Source organism: Alosa pseudoharengus, unplaced genomic scaffold, assembly GCF_046254945.1.
Source record: "Alosa pseudoharengus isolate Yale_2024_CS ecotype anadromous, Long Island Sound unplaced genomic scaffold, YU_APseudo_1.1 YU_APseudo_1.1_scf_10, whole genome shotgun sequence".
NCBI lineage: Eukaryota > Metazoa > Chordata > Actinopteri > Clupeiformes > Clupeidae > Alosa > Alosa pseudoharengus.
Genome location: NW_027468565.1, coordinates 18,350,039 through 18,365,634, shown reverse-complemented (window position 1 = coordinate 18,365,634; position 15,596 = coordinate 18,350,039). Strand labels below are relative to the sequence as shown.

At 45.1% G+C, this 15,596-nt stretch overlaps 2 protein-coding genes across 2 annotated transcripts in view; both read left to right on the top strand.

Moving 5' to 3' along the window:
• Positions 1–7,262, top strand: part of iqch (IQ motif containing H) — a 37,648-nt gene extending 30,386 nt beyond the window's left edge. The window contains exons 16-20 of the mRNA XM_076298491.1: positions 2,710–2,829; positions 5,192–5,314; positions 5,739–5,800; positions 6,461–6,569; positions 7,148–7,262. Coding sequence (XP_076154606.1) covers positions 2,710–2,829; positions 5,192–5,314; positions 5,739–5,800; positions 6,461–6,569; positions 7,148–7,255 — 522 coding nt within the window. The 3' untranslated portion in view covers positions 7,256–7,262. The remainder of the gene's footprint in view (positions 1–2,709; positions 2,830–5,191; positions 5,315–5,738; positions 5,801–6,460; positions 6,570–7,147) is intronic.
• A 356-nt stretch (positions 7,263–7,618) lies between these two features.
• On the top strand, positions 7,619–9,007 carry cunh15orf61 (chromosome unknown C15orf61 homolog). Its single transcript, XM_076300933.1, has 2 exons — positions 7,619–8,519; positions 8,660–9,007. The coding sequence occupies exons 1-2, from the start codon at positions 8,177–8,179 to the stop codon at positions 8,785–8,787; spliced, it is 471 nt and encodes a 156-aa protein (XP_076157048.1). The 5' UTR covers positions 7,619–8,176; the 3' UTR covers positions 8,788–9,007.
• Positions 9,008–15,596: the final 6,589 nt, after the last annotated feature.

Below are 15,596 nucleotides of genomic sequence, written 5' to 3'. Positions count from 1 at the left end.
GTTGCTAAAATGTGTGTGTGTGTGTGTGTGTGCATGCGTGCATGTGTGTGTGTGTGTTTGTGTGTAAAAGAGATGTGAGTGGTATATGCCCTTGTAGTCATTGTGCGTCCCGGTGAGCCTCAGCTGTGATGTGGCAGTTTTGTAATGAAAGTCCGAGAGCTATAGAAAACAGGTACAATCCTGGCGTATGTATCAGACAGCTTTGTTAAGGCTGACAATGGTGCAGGGCCACGCCTCACACACACACACACACACACACACACATATACACACACACACACACACACACACACACACACACACACACACACACACACACACACGCAAACACACACACACACACACGCACACACACAAACACACACACACACACACACACAGGATGCAGGCCTTAACTGGACTTCTGCCATCCCAGAATCAATCACAGAGCCCCTCTTCCCCCACCACAGTCCCACACAGGTGGGCTCACAGTCCATGACGCAGGCTACTTACAGACTTACTGAGGCTCTTCTTGATCAATGTGCTGTTGATTGTCATATGAATGTGTGTGAGTGTGTGCACATACGAGTGTGTGTGTGTGTGTGTGTGTGTGTGTGTGTGTGTGTGTGTGTGTGTGTGTATGTGACAAACTAGAAACATGTATGTGTCTCAGTATATCTCCAACGTTTGGTTTCATGCTGACCATTCTGCCATATCTGTATGACAAGATTCAAGTCGGTAGTGGTGTGGTCTCTGTGTAGAAGCGAAGTCAGCTTCATACTGTAAGTGTGTGTGAGAGAGAGGTAGTAAGAGTCTTTGTGTGTGTGTGTGTGTGTGTGTGTGTGTGTGTGTGTGTGTGTGTGTGTGTGTGTGTGAGTGTGTGTGAGAAAGAGCGAGAGAGAGCATGTGTGTGTGTGTGTGTGTGTGTGTGTGTGAGAGAGCGAGAGAGAGTGTGTGTGTGTGTGTGTGAGAGAGAGAGAGAGAGAGAGACCGTGCATGTGTGTGTGTTTGTGTGTGAGAGAGAGAGAGAGAGTGTGTGTGCATGTGTGTGAGTGTGTGTAAGAGAGAGAGAGAGAGAGAGTGTGCGTGTGTGTGTGTTTGTGTGTGAGAGTGAGAGAGAGAGAGAGAGTGTGTGTGTGTGCATGTGTGTGAGTGTGTGTCTCTGTCTTGTGTGCTGAGAGAGAGGAGGGGTAGCAGAAGGCAGGCAGCCATTTGCATTGCCTGGCAGGAGCGTTTACGTTGACAAATAGGGATAGCGGCAGAGGCAGCCAACTGCCACTTAGTTATTAACAACTCCTTCGGCCATGATTTATGTGCTGGTGCGTGAAGAGGGGGCACAGCTATTAGATTATTATCGGGGCAAATTAGCCCTGTTTAAGCATAAGGCCGCGACTGGGCCTGACCCCTTAATATCCTTATAATGACGCCATTAACCATACAGATGTGCAGCCACTCTGCTGTCACCACTCTGCCCAACGGCTGTGCGTGCTCTGGGCTCACACTCATGCGCTCTCTCCTCTCTCATCTCACACACATGCGCTCTTTCAGTCTCTCCATCTCTCTCTCTCCATCTCTCTCTCTCCATCTCTCTGTCTCCTCTCTCATCTCACACGCACGCGCTCTTTCAGTCTCTCCATCTCTCTCTCCATCTCTCTCTCTCCATCTCTCTCCATCTCTCTCCATCTCTCTCTCCTCTCTCACCTCACACACGCACGTGCTCTCTTTCAGTCTCTCCATCTCTCTCTCTCCATCTCTCTCTCTCTCCATCTCTCTCTTTCTCCATCTCTCTCCATCTCTTTCTCTCTCCATCTCTCTCCATCTCTCTCTCTCTCTCTCTCTCTCTCTTCTCTCTCATCTCATGCATGCACTCTCTTTCAGTCTCTCCATCTCTCTCTCTCTATCTGTCCCGCTCTCCCTCTCTATCTGCAGGTCTCTTTCTCAAACACACACACACATGCACACACACTCACACTCACACACACACACATTCTTTAGTAGCCTCTTGTCTTTGCTCCCGTACTGTACAGTATCTCTCTATAGGTGTCAGTTTTGAGGGTGTATTGCTGCTGGTCCTCATCTCACTAAAGTGGGTCATTAACAGCTTTTCCCTCCCCTTTGCTTTTACTGCGGACAGTTGGGCACACACATGAAAGGTACCCCTGCTTTATATGTGTGTGTGTGTTTATGAAAGGTACCCCAGCTTTATATGTGTGTGTGTGTGTGTGTGTTTATGAAAGGTACCCCTGCTTTATATGTGTGTGTGTGTGTGTGTTTATTTATATGTGTGTTTATGAAAGGTACCCCTGCTTTATATGTGTCTGTGTGTTTATGAAAGGTACCCCTGCTTTTATACGTGTCTTTGTGTTTGTGAAAGGTACCCCTGCTTTATACAGTATGTGTGTTTGTGAAAGGTACCCCTGCTTTATACAGTATGTGTATGTGTGTTTATTTAAGTGTATGAAAGGAACCCCTACTTTAGATGTGTACATGTGTTTATTTATATGTGTATGTGTGTTTATTTATATGTGTATGTGTGTTTATTTAAGTATTCATTTTTGACTTTACAGCTCTAGGTACCCAACCTTAGTCATTGTCAACCTCTTTGTGTTTGGTTTAAGTTGTTTCTATTTGTCTAAATGTGTGTGTGTGTGTGTGTGTTGTGTGTGTGGTGTGTGTGTGTGTGTGTGTGTGTGTGTGTGTGTGTGTGTGTGTGTGTGTGTGTGTGTGTAGGTATGGGCCATTGATCTGGACCTGGGTTACAGCAACCAGCTGGCGATGACCCAGCTCACGCTGGCCATGTCTGGAGGCACACTGGACTGCCGCACCAGCCGATTGGAGGTTCCCCTGCCAGTCAGACAGAGCAAGGCCAGCCTCCCAAAGCACAAAGCCAAAGCACAGCCGGTACGCACACGTCTTTTCAAGAACTCACATAGTCCCTCCTTCTCATTCTCTACCTCTCTCTCTCTCTCTCTTCTCTTGTCTGTCTATCTCTTTAGTTCGTTCACTCTCTTCTCTAATAAGATAATCAGCACAAATATAAGTGGCATGGATTACATTTGAACTTCTTTTGGACATTCAGAAAATGACATTCTTCCCTTTAGCGCAGCAGGTCTGTGTGTTTCTGATGCCTCTCTGTGCTGCACTTGCTACAGCAGGTCTGTGTACAACACTTGTAACATGAAGATGACACTTTGTGTGTTTCACTGATAACATGAAGATGACACTTTGTGTGTTTCACTGATAACATGACGATGACACTTTGTGTGTTTCACTGATAACATGACGATGACACTGTGTGTGCTACACTGATTACAGCTGTATAGTTCTACAGGTCTGTGTGTCTCGTCTACTGTCCTCTCTGGACTTAAATGTTTCTCAGGTCTACCAGTGTGTGTGTGTGTGTGTGTGTGTGTGTGTGTGTGTGTGCCTGTGTGTCTGTCTCTGTGTATGTGTGTATGTGTGTGTGTGTCTGTCTGTGTGTCTGTCTGTGTCAGTGCTGTGCTGTGCTGTGCTGTGCAGTTCTGTGTTGTGTTGTGTTGTGTTGTGCTGTGCTGTGCTGTGCTGTGCTGTGCTGTGCTGTGCTGTGCGTTGCGTTGCGTTGCGTTGCGCTGGTCAGGGTAATCCTCTTCCTGGCCGCTCTCAGAAGGCCCGCAGAAGCAGATTCATGATAATGGTCATGATGACCATTACAGCCCAACGGCTTGGCTCTCAGTGTCTCCCATCTCTCCAGCCCCGCCATCCGCGTTCACTGTAAATGAATGCAGCGGCCATTTGGAGTCATTAAAGCTTGGCCGGGGGCAGCAGTGTTTGTGATGACTGCTCAGTCTATGCGGTCAGCTCCAGTGATGAGCCCACATTAGCTGCGTTTGGACTCGTAAGCGAGTTGCCGCTGTAATCTGTTTCCCAATGTCTGTTATTACACCAGACCAGAGAGCATTAAGAGATGCCCTCATCCCCTACAGAAGATGCTACGTTAGCACACCCATAAAGATTGATCTCGACCAGCGTTTGTTGTTTTATTTTTGTTAAATACAACTAAACGCTGTAATTACGCTCTGGAGCTGATTGGTGTTTAGCTGCCGAATTCATTATCATTTTGATAGATGAGTCTAAATAATCAAGCTATTAATAATTCATAGGTTGTTCATTATTCATGGGTACACACACATGCATGCCTAAACACCTCATCTGCCCGACGCAGAGCCTCCAAACAATGCTCTCCCTTTATTAGAGGCTGGCCTGCCTTCACGCTTGTTAATCTGCGACTTGTGTTATTTTATCAAACATTCATTTAGTCAGCGTAACTCACAGCACAGCACAGCACGCACAGAGCGGACCAGAGCGGAGCGGTGGGTCTTCCTCGGTCTGCCCAATGGTTTTGTCTGCGGCCGTCATTTGGGGCTCCACTGCACATTACAAACACAATTAAATCCCTGCTGGACGCTTATTGTTGTGTGAGGGCAGTGCATTTGACAGCTAGGAGCGCCTCTCTATCAGAATGCATTACGCGTCTTCCCCCGGCGAGTGTGTGGAGATGCACTCCCACCCCCCACCCCCTCACAAACACACACTCACCAGTCTCTCCTCTGCTCCCTAATGCCTCGTCGGAGAGATGGTACGGTGGATCCACACACACCGATCCCACGCAAGTCCTGACAGGACTAAGTCCGCTGCGTGTCTGAAGGATTCGTTTGGACACCTCCTTTATTAGTGTGTTGCTCTCATTCTCTGTGATGGTGGTGTTCTTGCATAACAATGTAGCTTCAGTACTGTGTTGTCCATTCAGACTAGCCCTCAGTGACCACCAGTGACTGTTTATTCGCCCAACACCAGGCATTGAGTTACATTTTGTGTCTGCCGTCATAGCATATGCAGAGGATGTACTGAACAGCATTATGAGCAGACTGCCTAAGCTGCTTAAATAGCCAATATTGCTTTTGTTTTTAAAACACAAACAGTGGACTGGATTTATATTCTTTGTTGCTTCATCTTCTTCCAGCCTCCTCTGTATTGCAGTTATTCCCTTGATTGTCTCACTCTCACTCTTTCTTCATGTCTCTCTATCCCTGTCTCTCTCCGCCTAAGGTGATGGTTGAATGTTTGTGTGTGTATGCAAGTGGATGTGTCTGTTAGTACGTATATACATGTATATAGTGTATAATGTATGTTAACTTTCTCGTCTCTGCCTCTCCTCGCACATCTCTACCATCAGTCCCCTGTGACCAGTCGCTATGTTGTGATAGGCAGTCGGCTGCTTCATACCAACCTCTCCATGGTGCACTACAGTGTGTTCTTCCAGATGTGCAAAGCCCAGGGTATAGGCTTTGACATCAAGGTAAATAGGACAACTCTAAAGTGTGTCTTTTCTTTTCTATTTCAAGTTAATATTTGGAATTATGCTGAGGCAGCCCTTTCAAAAGTGCATTTTGTGTAATCCAATACAGTTTTGTCCAATTCAGCTCATTTCTCAGTACAGTCCTCTAGTTATCTGTTCTGTGAGTGCTGTCAAAAAACCTCTGGTGTTGGTACACAGTCCTTTGAATAGAAATCATGCATTACGCCTACATTAGGACCAAACCATGAACAATTCCAGCTCATCAATGCATTGCTTCAGGGGCACAGAAGAGAGGGGTGTAATGTAATTGGTTGTTCAAATATCAGCAACCTTTTTGTCAGAACCACAAATAAATAAAAAAGAAAAGGAATGTGTGTATGCAGTAAATATGAATATCACGCTGATTTGTGGCTTGTGTCTGTAGGAAAGGCAAGGCACCCTGTTTGGCCTTCATGACAGTGCAGAGAGATACAGTCTAGGGATGGTGTAAGTATGCTACTGTGATACACACAGACACACACACACACACACACACACACACACACACACACACACACACCACTGCTGTCTTTGCCACTGCCAACATAATTTTCCTGACAGTTGGTCAGTGGTCGTAAGGAAAAGACAATGCACTTAAATTATTTCTAAATTATAATGTGCTGTCTTTGTACACATTATCAAATATTCTTTGCACGTGATACTGATTTAATTTAGCTCACTCTATGTTGAGATTTTTAGTTGCTGGACGCCTCAACTATGGGAAGTTTGTCACTTGTCAGTGACTATGGTGGTCGACTCCTTGTTTTTAATTTGTTCCATAAACATGTTTAAACTCCCCTGAAACCAGCCGTTTCTCTTCACACACACACACCCATCCATGTCTCCTATGATATGTCTCCTAAATCAAATTGCAGCTCTCCACAAAACACTGAACTGTCAGTTCCCTCTAGCCATTTCTAATGACCAAACAAGGTGATTGTTTACAGTAGTTTCTCTCTCTCTCTCTCTCTCTCTCTGTGTGTGTGTGTGTGTGTGTGTGTGTGTGTTTGCATGTAAGTGTGTGTGTGTGTGTGTGTGCTGATTTTGTTTGGGCCGTCAGTGAGAGGGTCATTAGTAAAGTCATTTGTTTCTGTGTGCCATTAACAGAACAGTTTGTGAAGATCTCGAGGGATCCCTGATGACCTTTGCTCGTAACCTGGCTGTCATCCATCAGGAAATATCCGCCCCAAACATGCAGGGGGTGTCCAATTTTAAGGTACCATGTCAATGGGCTAAAGATTATCTGCTGTTTTATCTCTTTCTTGGCCATTTGTATTTTGTTTTATTTTTTTATTTTGTGTGTGCTTGTTGTCTTATTGACTTAATGTTGAAGACATTTAGTGTATGCTTCTGTGATGAAGCTTACTCTGGTCACATGTAGTTTCAGTTGAACTATTGATGTCAGAGAAATGCACAGAACTGATTAGAACAAACTTCACACATAGCCATTGTGACTGATTAGAACAAACTTCACACATAGCCATTGTGACTGATTGTATAAGACAGTGGTCAGCAAAGATTCTAGAGCGGAGCAAGATAGATCACTGTTCTAGAATCTTTGGTGGTCAGTCCCTTTCTAAATTAAAAGATGACATGTCAGTCTGTTTCTGCATGGCACACACACTCTTGTCAGTACATAAGGAGCCCATAGCCAAGAACTTCTCAATCTACAGCAGTGTATAACAGGCTGTGGTGCTGAGAGAGGCACATTGTATTTTGCAGTGCACAGTGCCACAGTGAATGTCATTTCACAATCATGTCACTTTCTTTGCTTTTCTCTATATATTTCTGAAGGACTTGATCAAGGAAATCGAAGGTGTGTTGGGTCTCACCATTCAAAACAAGACTCAAGAAAAGAAAGAGGACCAAACAGATGCACTGACAAGCACTGACCAGGACTAAGGCAACTGACCAGTCAAGCTCTATACATTCAAAATACTTGTTTGACTTCATCTTTTGACTACATATTTTATGTTTCTTTCCTAATACATTTTTGCTAGGTATAGACTAATTATGTATATGAACTCACTGAACACGCCAAACATTACACAATGAATAACCTACAAATAATAATAAACCTATAAGAACAGGACTGTGGATTGTGAACAAGAGAAGTCATGTGGGTTGAATTTACAGTAGCCTAATTAATTTAATTTAAAATGTAAACAGCATTTATCGTTGTGTTAGGCTATTGTCAGTTTGTTAACTGGTAGATGCCACAGCCGGAACTGTAACAAAACGCGTTGTTTCTAGGGGGAAGGAAATATTTGCTGGTACACTACAAAGCTACCGTGCATACCGTGTTAAGAAATAGCGATATAGTTTATGAGCCAGATATTTAACATGTTGAGTCTTGCGCTTCAAATATAAGACAGTAATGTGCACTACGATGATACGCGAGGATAATTAAAGAAGTGACGATCCATGCCACAGCGTCTCGACTTTGCGACCCGGTTTGCCCTTGCCTGCACATTACAACGACGTGGATAGCGGTCAATTAGTCAACATGCTACAGTATGTCTTTCAATAACTGAACCCCAAAGACTGTTTGATCTGGTCGCCTGCGTTGTCACGTATTGTAACAACGACTTGGTCAAAATCATCCGAAAGGTTACAGCTCGCCTACGATTCCTTTATAACCTAACCAGAATAATTCCGTGACAGGACTAAACCTGATATGTCAGTCATCCATGAATGTATCAGGCATCATCAGGGACATCATAGTTATACAGCCAACTTAATCAATCTCATCGAGCATGAAGTCATAGTCTTCTAAAATGGAGAATATTATCTTATATATAAAAAAATTATAATTAAAAAAACATGATAAGAATTCTGCGGGGTATACACAGCATCTTCTTGAATGTGATGCTGTTCCCAAGCACATTTCGGAAACGAGGTCCGCGTCCCCTGGCTTCCGAGGTGTTGACGTGCCACCTCACTCAACGCAAGCTCCCGCCGTGGACGTCGTTCTGTGTCCGCTACAGCTCCATACACAACGACCAGTTTGGACGCTCAAACTTCAACTGGCGAGTGCAGGGCGCCAACTACCACATACTTCGGACAGGATGCTTTCCCTTTATCAAGTACCACTGCACCAAAGCGCCTCCTGAGAACTTGGACTTTGAGGACAAATTCTTTGGCACACTGAAAGTTATAAATTTTGGTTAGTGGGCAAATGTGTCACCATTAAATCTAATGATTTTATACTTATTAAAGTAATACTTTTATCCATACATTTATTATTTAATATTTTTTGTAATATTTTTTATGGTTATGGTTATGTGTCTGTTTTTCTTCTCCCAGGTATACCTTGCCTGGCCTATGGGCTGGGGTCATGGATGATGGTCAGTGCATCAGAAACGGTGCAAACAACTGCCGGCCCTATCACTGTGTACTTCCTTTACAAGGAACGGGAGGGGGCACAGTACTAATGCTGGGATTGAAAACAGTGCTTCGCTGATGTAGTGGACTGTTTGGAGAAAAGCATCCGTTGTCGTTGTCAGCATTTCACCTGAGCCTAGGAATTTGAAGAGATTAAAGAGTTATTTATTCTTGAATGGATTGAAGTTAATTGTCCTTTTGTCAGTAAAGAAAAACAGTGTCCCATTCCACAAAATGGATTATATTTCAAGTGCTCACACATTTGTTTACTGTGTAATAAACCTGGCGTGCGGCATACAATTTGTCTGTGACGAGTTTAAAATGAGAGAATCTGAAGCCTGCTTTGCTTCCCTTCGCTTCTCATTTGCTCGCCTTCTCTCTGGTGAACGCAGGAATTTAAATACTCTCTGCTCATTTATTTAAAGTCAAATTAGCGCTCACTGCCCTTGCCCAGCAGATTGTCAATAGTAAGCAATAGGGAGCGTTGTGCAGACAGCGCTGATAAAATGGTTTTTAATTACCATAGAGTAAGTGTGGCCTTGGTTCAGGGCCTCCTCCAGACCCCCCCTCCTGACACTGTCAGCCCTTTGATTTCTGATAATGTGCTTTGCTGACTTGGCAAGGCCTCTCTCTCTATCTCTATCTCTGTCTGTCTCTGTGCTGCAGTTGAAAGAACCATTCATAGGCCCTACTTGAGATTCGATTTGACAAACTGCCATATTGATCCCCCCCCCCCCCCCTTTCCCCTCCCAGCACCCCCCTCTTCTCCTGCTCCTGCTGCTAAACACATTTATCAAACGCCTCAATTTCCAGCCCTGGCCTCCCTCTCTTTTACGAACAATTAGACCAGAGTAATAATTTCATGTATTACATGCAGATCAATGGACCTTTTGCCCCCATCTTTTTGTGCTGGTTAATTCTGAGAGACACATGATTGGATAAGAGGTGTTTTTCAAGTGCAGCTCTTTTCTGTAGACAGTGGGAATGTCTTTGACAGAGTAGACTGCAGAGTTGACCCTGAAGTAGTAATTTGTAAATCTCTATCTAGCTAGTGTTCCACCACATAAATAGTCAAGAGCATCACATTATTTCTTCCAGGTAATTATAGTGCTCTCTGTCGTGGCTCGTGTATCAGATGAGCACAGATGATACTGCTCTTGCATCATCTATAATGTGACTAAAAGCCCTTAATGAGGATCATTTAGGCCCCAGCAGAAATCTGATCGCCAGCCTCTACCTGAATGGAAACCTCTCTTCTCCTGCCTGGCTAGCTGGGCCATCAGCAATGCTAAACCTTAGCATGGAGAATGCTCAGGCAAACATGTCTTAATTCCCCATTGACCCCTGGCCCCGTGGCTCTCTCTTCAGTGCCGACACCAGAGTGGCGGGTGATGAGGATGAAGGCATGGCGTCGGGGCACGCTGGGAAATGGCTTCATTCCACAGCAGCGCTGAAAGGATCGGAAGAGACGGGCTGAAACCTTAGACCAGGCTGCCGCACTGTCTCAGTGGGATAGCTGTATGTGTATCTGGGCACAGTGGGTCCTCTCTCTGAGCCGCGGGGAGGCTACTCTAGACTAAGCCCACGCTTAGCGTTACATCTGAACCTACGGTCAGCTGGCTAGGATGACCTGCAAGCAAATTGGTTACTGTAAATTAACGGAAAATTTAGCTTGAGCTGCACCCCTGAGATCAATGCCCTTGTTTCTTCAAGGCAGTGCAGTCAAATCCTGTTTGTAATTGACTGGCTAAATTACAGACCCCCTTCCAAATCTAAGACGCTAATTGGCATAGGATTAAGTACTTGTAGGTTCAATAACATGCTACATTGTTCCAAGTTGAAATCTTTAAGTACTTGTGCAGTTGTGCTCTTTGAATCTTAGGTAACCAATGGAAATCAGAGCAGCACTCTAAGCTCAGTTTTTTTTTTTTTTGTAGCTGTAACTGGTCTTTGTTGATTCTAAGTTTATTCATTCAATTAAATAGTGTTCCTGAGTTTTAATATTAATGGAGAGGTAACATTATGTGCATGTCTTCCTACTTTAACAGCATTAGTCCTCCAGCGCATTGGAGTGTGTGAGACCCATTTTGGTTTGGTGGACTCAAACGTCCCGTTCTCCCTTATAATCTATTATTTAGGAGGAAAAATCACATTAATTTTTGCCATGACATGGAGATGTATGGGTTTGGCAGAAACAATTATTGTATGCATGTCCCCTGCGGCTAAATCAAAGGAGGTTATCATTGAGATTCAGACCCAGCCCCAGCATGCTCCCTCTCTCTCTCTGGCAGGGCAGTCCCGTAGCAGCGGGGTAGTGTCAGATCCATTACAAACGCCATGGCCGCTCCTCTTAATGTACGTGTGCCGTACAACGCCAACCAGACAAATGAAGTGTTGAGGCGTCGGTGATACGCATGCAGACCACCAGGTTTTTCCTAGGGAGCAATTACGAAGCTTGCCATAGCGTGTGGCGGTGTTTCAGAGTGTACCTTGAGCGCTGTTATAGGTGTCAGCTTATTAATTGCCTAATTGTCTAATGTAGCTTCTGATATGGATGTGCACTGTTGGTGGCATATTTGGTTGTTGAGATCAGATGTCACCCAAGTCATGTTTCCTGGTAGAGAATCTTGGCAGGTTGATTCAGAACAAAAGCATGGCAAATTGACATGTACAATAGCCATTGTCATTTGACCATTTCATTTGGAGTACCATTTTGATGGATTTTATTCTTTGATCCATATTCATGTAATCTATATAGAGTCTCGTGTAATTTTCAAATGATCAGCTAGACTTTCCAATAAGCATGTAAGTACAAAAGTGTGATATGTATGAATCAAAAGCACAGTTACTGTCGAATTAGTATTAGTAGAAAATTTTACAAAAAGACAGTTTGAAAGGAGGCCTTCAGTGGGTTGTAAATGCTGACCTCCTCCCATTGAGAGTGTCATTGCTTCCCTTCCCTGTCAGCTGCAATTGGCTGGGTAACGTGTGTCCTATTGAGGAGGGAGGGGTAGTGGGAAAGCCATTAAAAATCTATTATAGCAGATCTTACCACCCAGGGGAAAGCCTTCTCATTACTAAGCAGATTGCCAGGGATGACAAGTGCTACTATATTTCTTTTTTATTTTCCTCTTACCCCCATGTTTCTTTCTCTGCCTCTCTTTCCCCCTCCTCCACCTCCTCCTTTCTCCTTCTGTTCTTTTTTTGGAAAGGCCAACTGAGAGACAGCATGCCCGCTGTGCCAATCAGGGTTGCCACGGAGACAGACAGCAGGTGGTTGAAGAGGCTGTCAGTCATGTGAGGTGCAGTCACCCCCCCTAACGGGCGATGACCCTCTCCACATCGGACAAATCGTATAAACAAGGGCTTTAGTCGCCGCAACAAAAATAATATTTACCTTCAGGTACAAGGACCTTTGATGGTAGCTTCTCTAGACGTGCACCACACATTAACAAAGAAGAATCATAAATGACATTTGCCAAAAGAGCAAACCCCTGTTGTTTTGTTTACGGTCACATTAGCATATGTAAGATTAATAAAAACATTACATTAGCATATTGTTCACTTTTTAGTTTTTATCTCGGTCCTTCCTTAAGTATGTTTTTGTTTTGATCATTTTGTAGTCATAATGCCTCCCCCTCGTCCATATTTACTGTTTACTGTCTGGTGACATAAAGAAAAATGACTTGAAATGGTCTCCTCAGGAGTTATAGCGAGAGTTAAATGAAGTATCATTTTGATTCTATATTATGCAGTATTTAAAGTTTCGGGTCATTAAAACACAGACGCCACCCTCTGTTGCCACCCCCAGGTCCTCTTTTACCCCCCGTCAGGGCGCATTGATTCTGCTGTCGCCAAAGGCCTGATGGGGGCTGTTTTCTTCATCAAATTAAAATGATGCTCCTAACCCCCCGATCGCTGTGTCTCGCCCTGAGACTGCTGGCTGAGTATTAAAAATGCGCTGCGTTGCAGTGGCCCAGGCAGATGAAAAGCGCAGCAGTACTTGTATGTTTAAATGCCTCTGCCCTTGAATGGATGGATGAATGCAAAGGACATGAATGTATATGGGCTACCAGTTCAGAGTGTAAAGTCGAGCTAGCGGCTGGCCTTGGTGTGTCTCCGTCTGGACTGCACTGTATAGCGGTGCGTTCACTGGCATGGCTCTTGTTGACCGGTGCCATGGCCCCCTCCTTTGTTGCTTTGCAATCTCTGTATTGGCTGTCTAAGGTCACTGGGGAGCCATTCACATATCTTCACCTTACAGAGGTTGTGTAAACTGCACTGCACAGCCCACACAAGAGCTTTTGTTCAGGGTCTGAGGTTCACTCTGACATGGCCAAAGTTGTGTGTATGTGTGTTTGTGTGTGTGTGTGTGTTTGAGAGAGAGAGGAAGAGAGAGGGACAGAGAGAGAGAGTGGTGTAGTGTAGTGTGTGTGTGTGTGTGTGAGAGAGAGAGAAAGAGAGAGTGTGGTGTAGTCTGTGTGTGTGTGTGTGTGAGAGAGAGACTGTGTGTGTGTGTGTGTGTGTGTGTGTGTGTGTGTGTGTGTGTATGGTGTCCAGTCTGTAAGAGGTCAGCTTTGAGCGGACGGCTAATGTTTGTAAGGTCGAATCTCCTTCAAAGTGTCAATGGCAACTGACAGAGTTCACAAGCAGGGGTCATCGCACATATCCTTTCCAGAAATGGCTTTTTGAATTATTTCATCTTCTCTCACTCACCTTTCCCTCTCCCTCTCTTTCCTTCATGCAAGTGCAGTCGGCGACAAGCCGCACCGCACACCACTCATATCCTAAAGTTAAACCCACTGCCAAAATGACCATCCACTTTAAATACCTCCACTTTTTTTCATATGCAGTCAGGGAATTGTAATCGTTTTTTTTTTTGTAGGAAGGGTGCGTGTGTGTGAGTGTGTGTGTGTGTGTGAGTGTGTGTGTGTGTAGGAATCAATCAATGGCATCCCGTTTACTGCTACACACGCTTTCTTTTTCAACTCCTCAGACGAGGCGTTGGATCTGCAATCTTTCTGCAAATGAGCTCCGGCTCGGACCTATTTTTAAATGGATTGGGCCGCCTCGTGGGAAGACCCTGCGCCACCGAGCAACGCTCCCCCAAAAAGCTGCTGATTGAAGGGGAAAATGTAATACAGGTGTAAAGCGCACTTGATGGGGGTCTTATGCAAGGGTTATGCATTTTAACAACTTTCCCAGACGCACACTGTGTACATACATATCAGCTGGGGCCGAGGGAAGGAGGGAGGGGGGGAGGGGGCAGGGGGTGAGAAGTTGCTGGGTGGGCTGTTTCCGAGGGGCCCCACTGAGACCGTGATGGCGTGGGTTTTTCTGCTGGCCTGTCGTTAATTCCAGATGAAAGCATTGCTATTATGCCAAATTAATAGGAATTAAGAGGGGTTAACCAAACTGGTTAAGCAAGCACTTCATTAGCCAGGGCAGGGCTAGACCGGCGCTGTACTGCGGCTGCTCGCTCACACACTCGCCCCAGCAGAGGACAATAAACTCTAAATGAGCTCTGATCTGCCCCACCACGTCCAGCCAATCAGCCAGCACCACAGGAGGATTGGTCCACTTATGTGGTGGACTGTGTATCACACAAGGTCTTTGAATATTAAAACAAGCAGGAAAACATCCAGAGCTTTCTTTGAAAAACACAACACACATAACCGAAAGGTTATTAAATCAACTGAATTACTATAACCTGTCAATACATTTCCATTTATTCATTTAGTTGACACGTTTATCCAAAACTGGTGAGGAATAGCAGAATTCAAACTACAGTGTAACTGGAGACCTTAGAGTAACAATACATGCGCCCTCTATATATAAATGCTAGATAATCAGAGGTTCACTAGTTCACGATCCGAAATTTGCATAAAGACATGCGGTAGAAAAGCGTGTTTGGCGAGTCCTCTGACCAGGATCCTGAAGTGTTTTGTGGGATCGTGCAAGAGTCAACTGCGCAGGCAGGAGTCATGCAGGATCCCATCATACACCCCTTTATTATTAACTAAGGCAGACTGGAGGTGTAAGGGGAGGTGGTGGGTTGCGAGCAAAGTTAAGCCGACGCTACCAGGCAGATGTAGAAGGAGGTGTGGCAAATTCCGTCACGCTCCTCCCGAACTCCCGTTTGCAAACGCCATATAATAGAATATTGATTATTGAAAATATATAATGTGAACATAATTGTTCATCTGTGTTAATGTGACGTTTGCCCTGTGTGAGCTGCTTCCAGCTGGACCATCTCTCCAGCACATGTCATGTTCTGGCCCATGTGGTGGCCCCTGCAGCATAGAGGGCACCTGACCAGGTCAGATGTGAGCATGTCACCTTGTTCCAGGCCTGCCCCCCCCCCCACCACCCCCCTGCCCAAGTGGCCTCATTGCAATTGGGGCTGCGCCCATACGCGTACAGGGCCGCTAATGATGATGAGGGTGCGGACGCGGGGCGTCCCGTCCCCCCAGGCTGAGTGATGGTGTGTGCGAGAGCCAAGCGGCCCCTCTTAGTTATTGTCCAACAAAAGAGAGGTGTGGATTCGCTTAATACACCCGCGACGATTAGTGTGTAATTGTAGCCGCGATCAATAATTCAGTGGGCCGTAAAATGAAAGGTGAAAACATAGGTGTGTGTGTGTGTGTGTGTGTGTGAGTATGTGCGTGCGTGCGTGTGTGAAGTTCAGTGGAGGTGACTGTGTGGAGAGGCTTTGGTGTGAATGGACCAGCAGGCGGAAAGCGAGACAGGTTTTCAGATGTGTGGGTCTGGATAGATAGATAGATAGATAGATAGATAGATACTTTATTGATCCCCAAGGGGAAATTCAAGAGTGAAGTTTATGTGAAGCATTTTCGGG

Coding starts and splice junctions, on each gene's coding strand:
- cunh15orf61 (XM_076300933.1), top strand. CDS start 8,177: ATGATAAGAATTCTGCGGGGTATACACAGCATCTTCTTGAATGTGATG. Junction 8,520..8,659: donor ACTGAAAGTTATAAATTTTG/GTTAGTGGGCAA, acceptor TTCTTCTCCCAG/GTATACCTTGCCTGGCCTAT.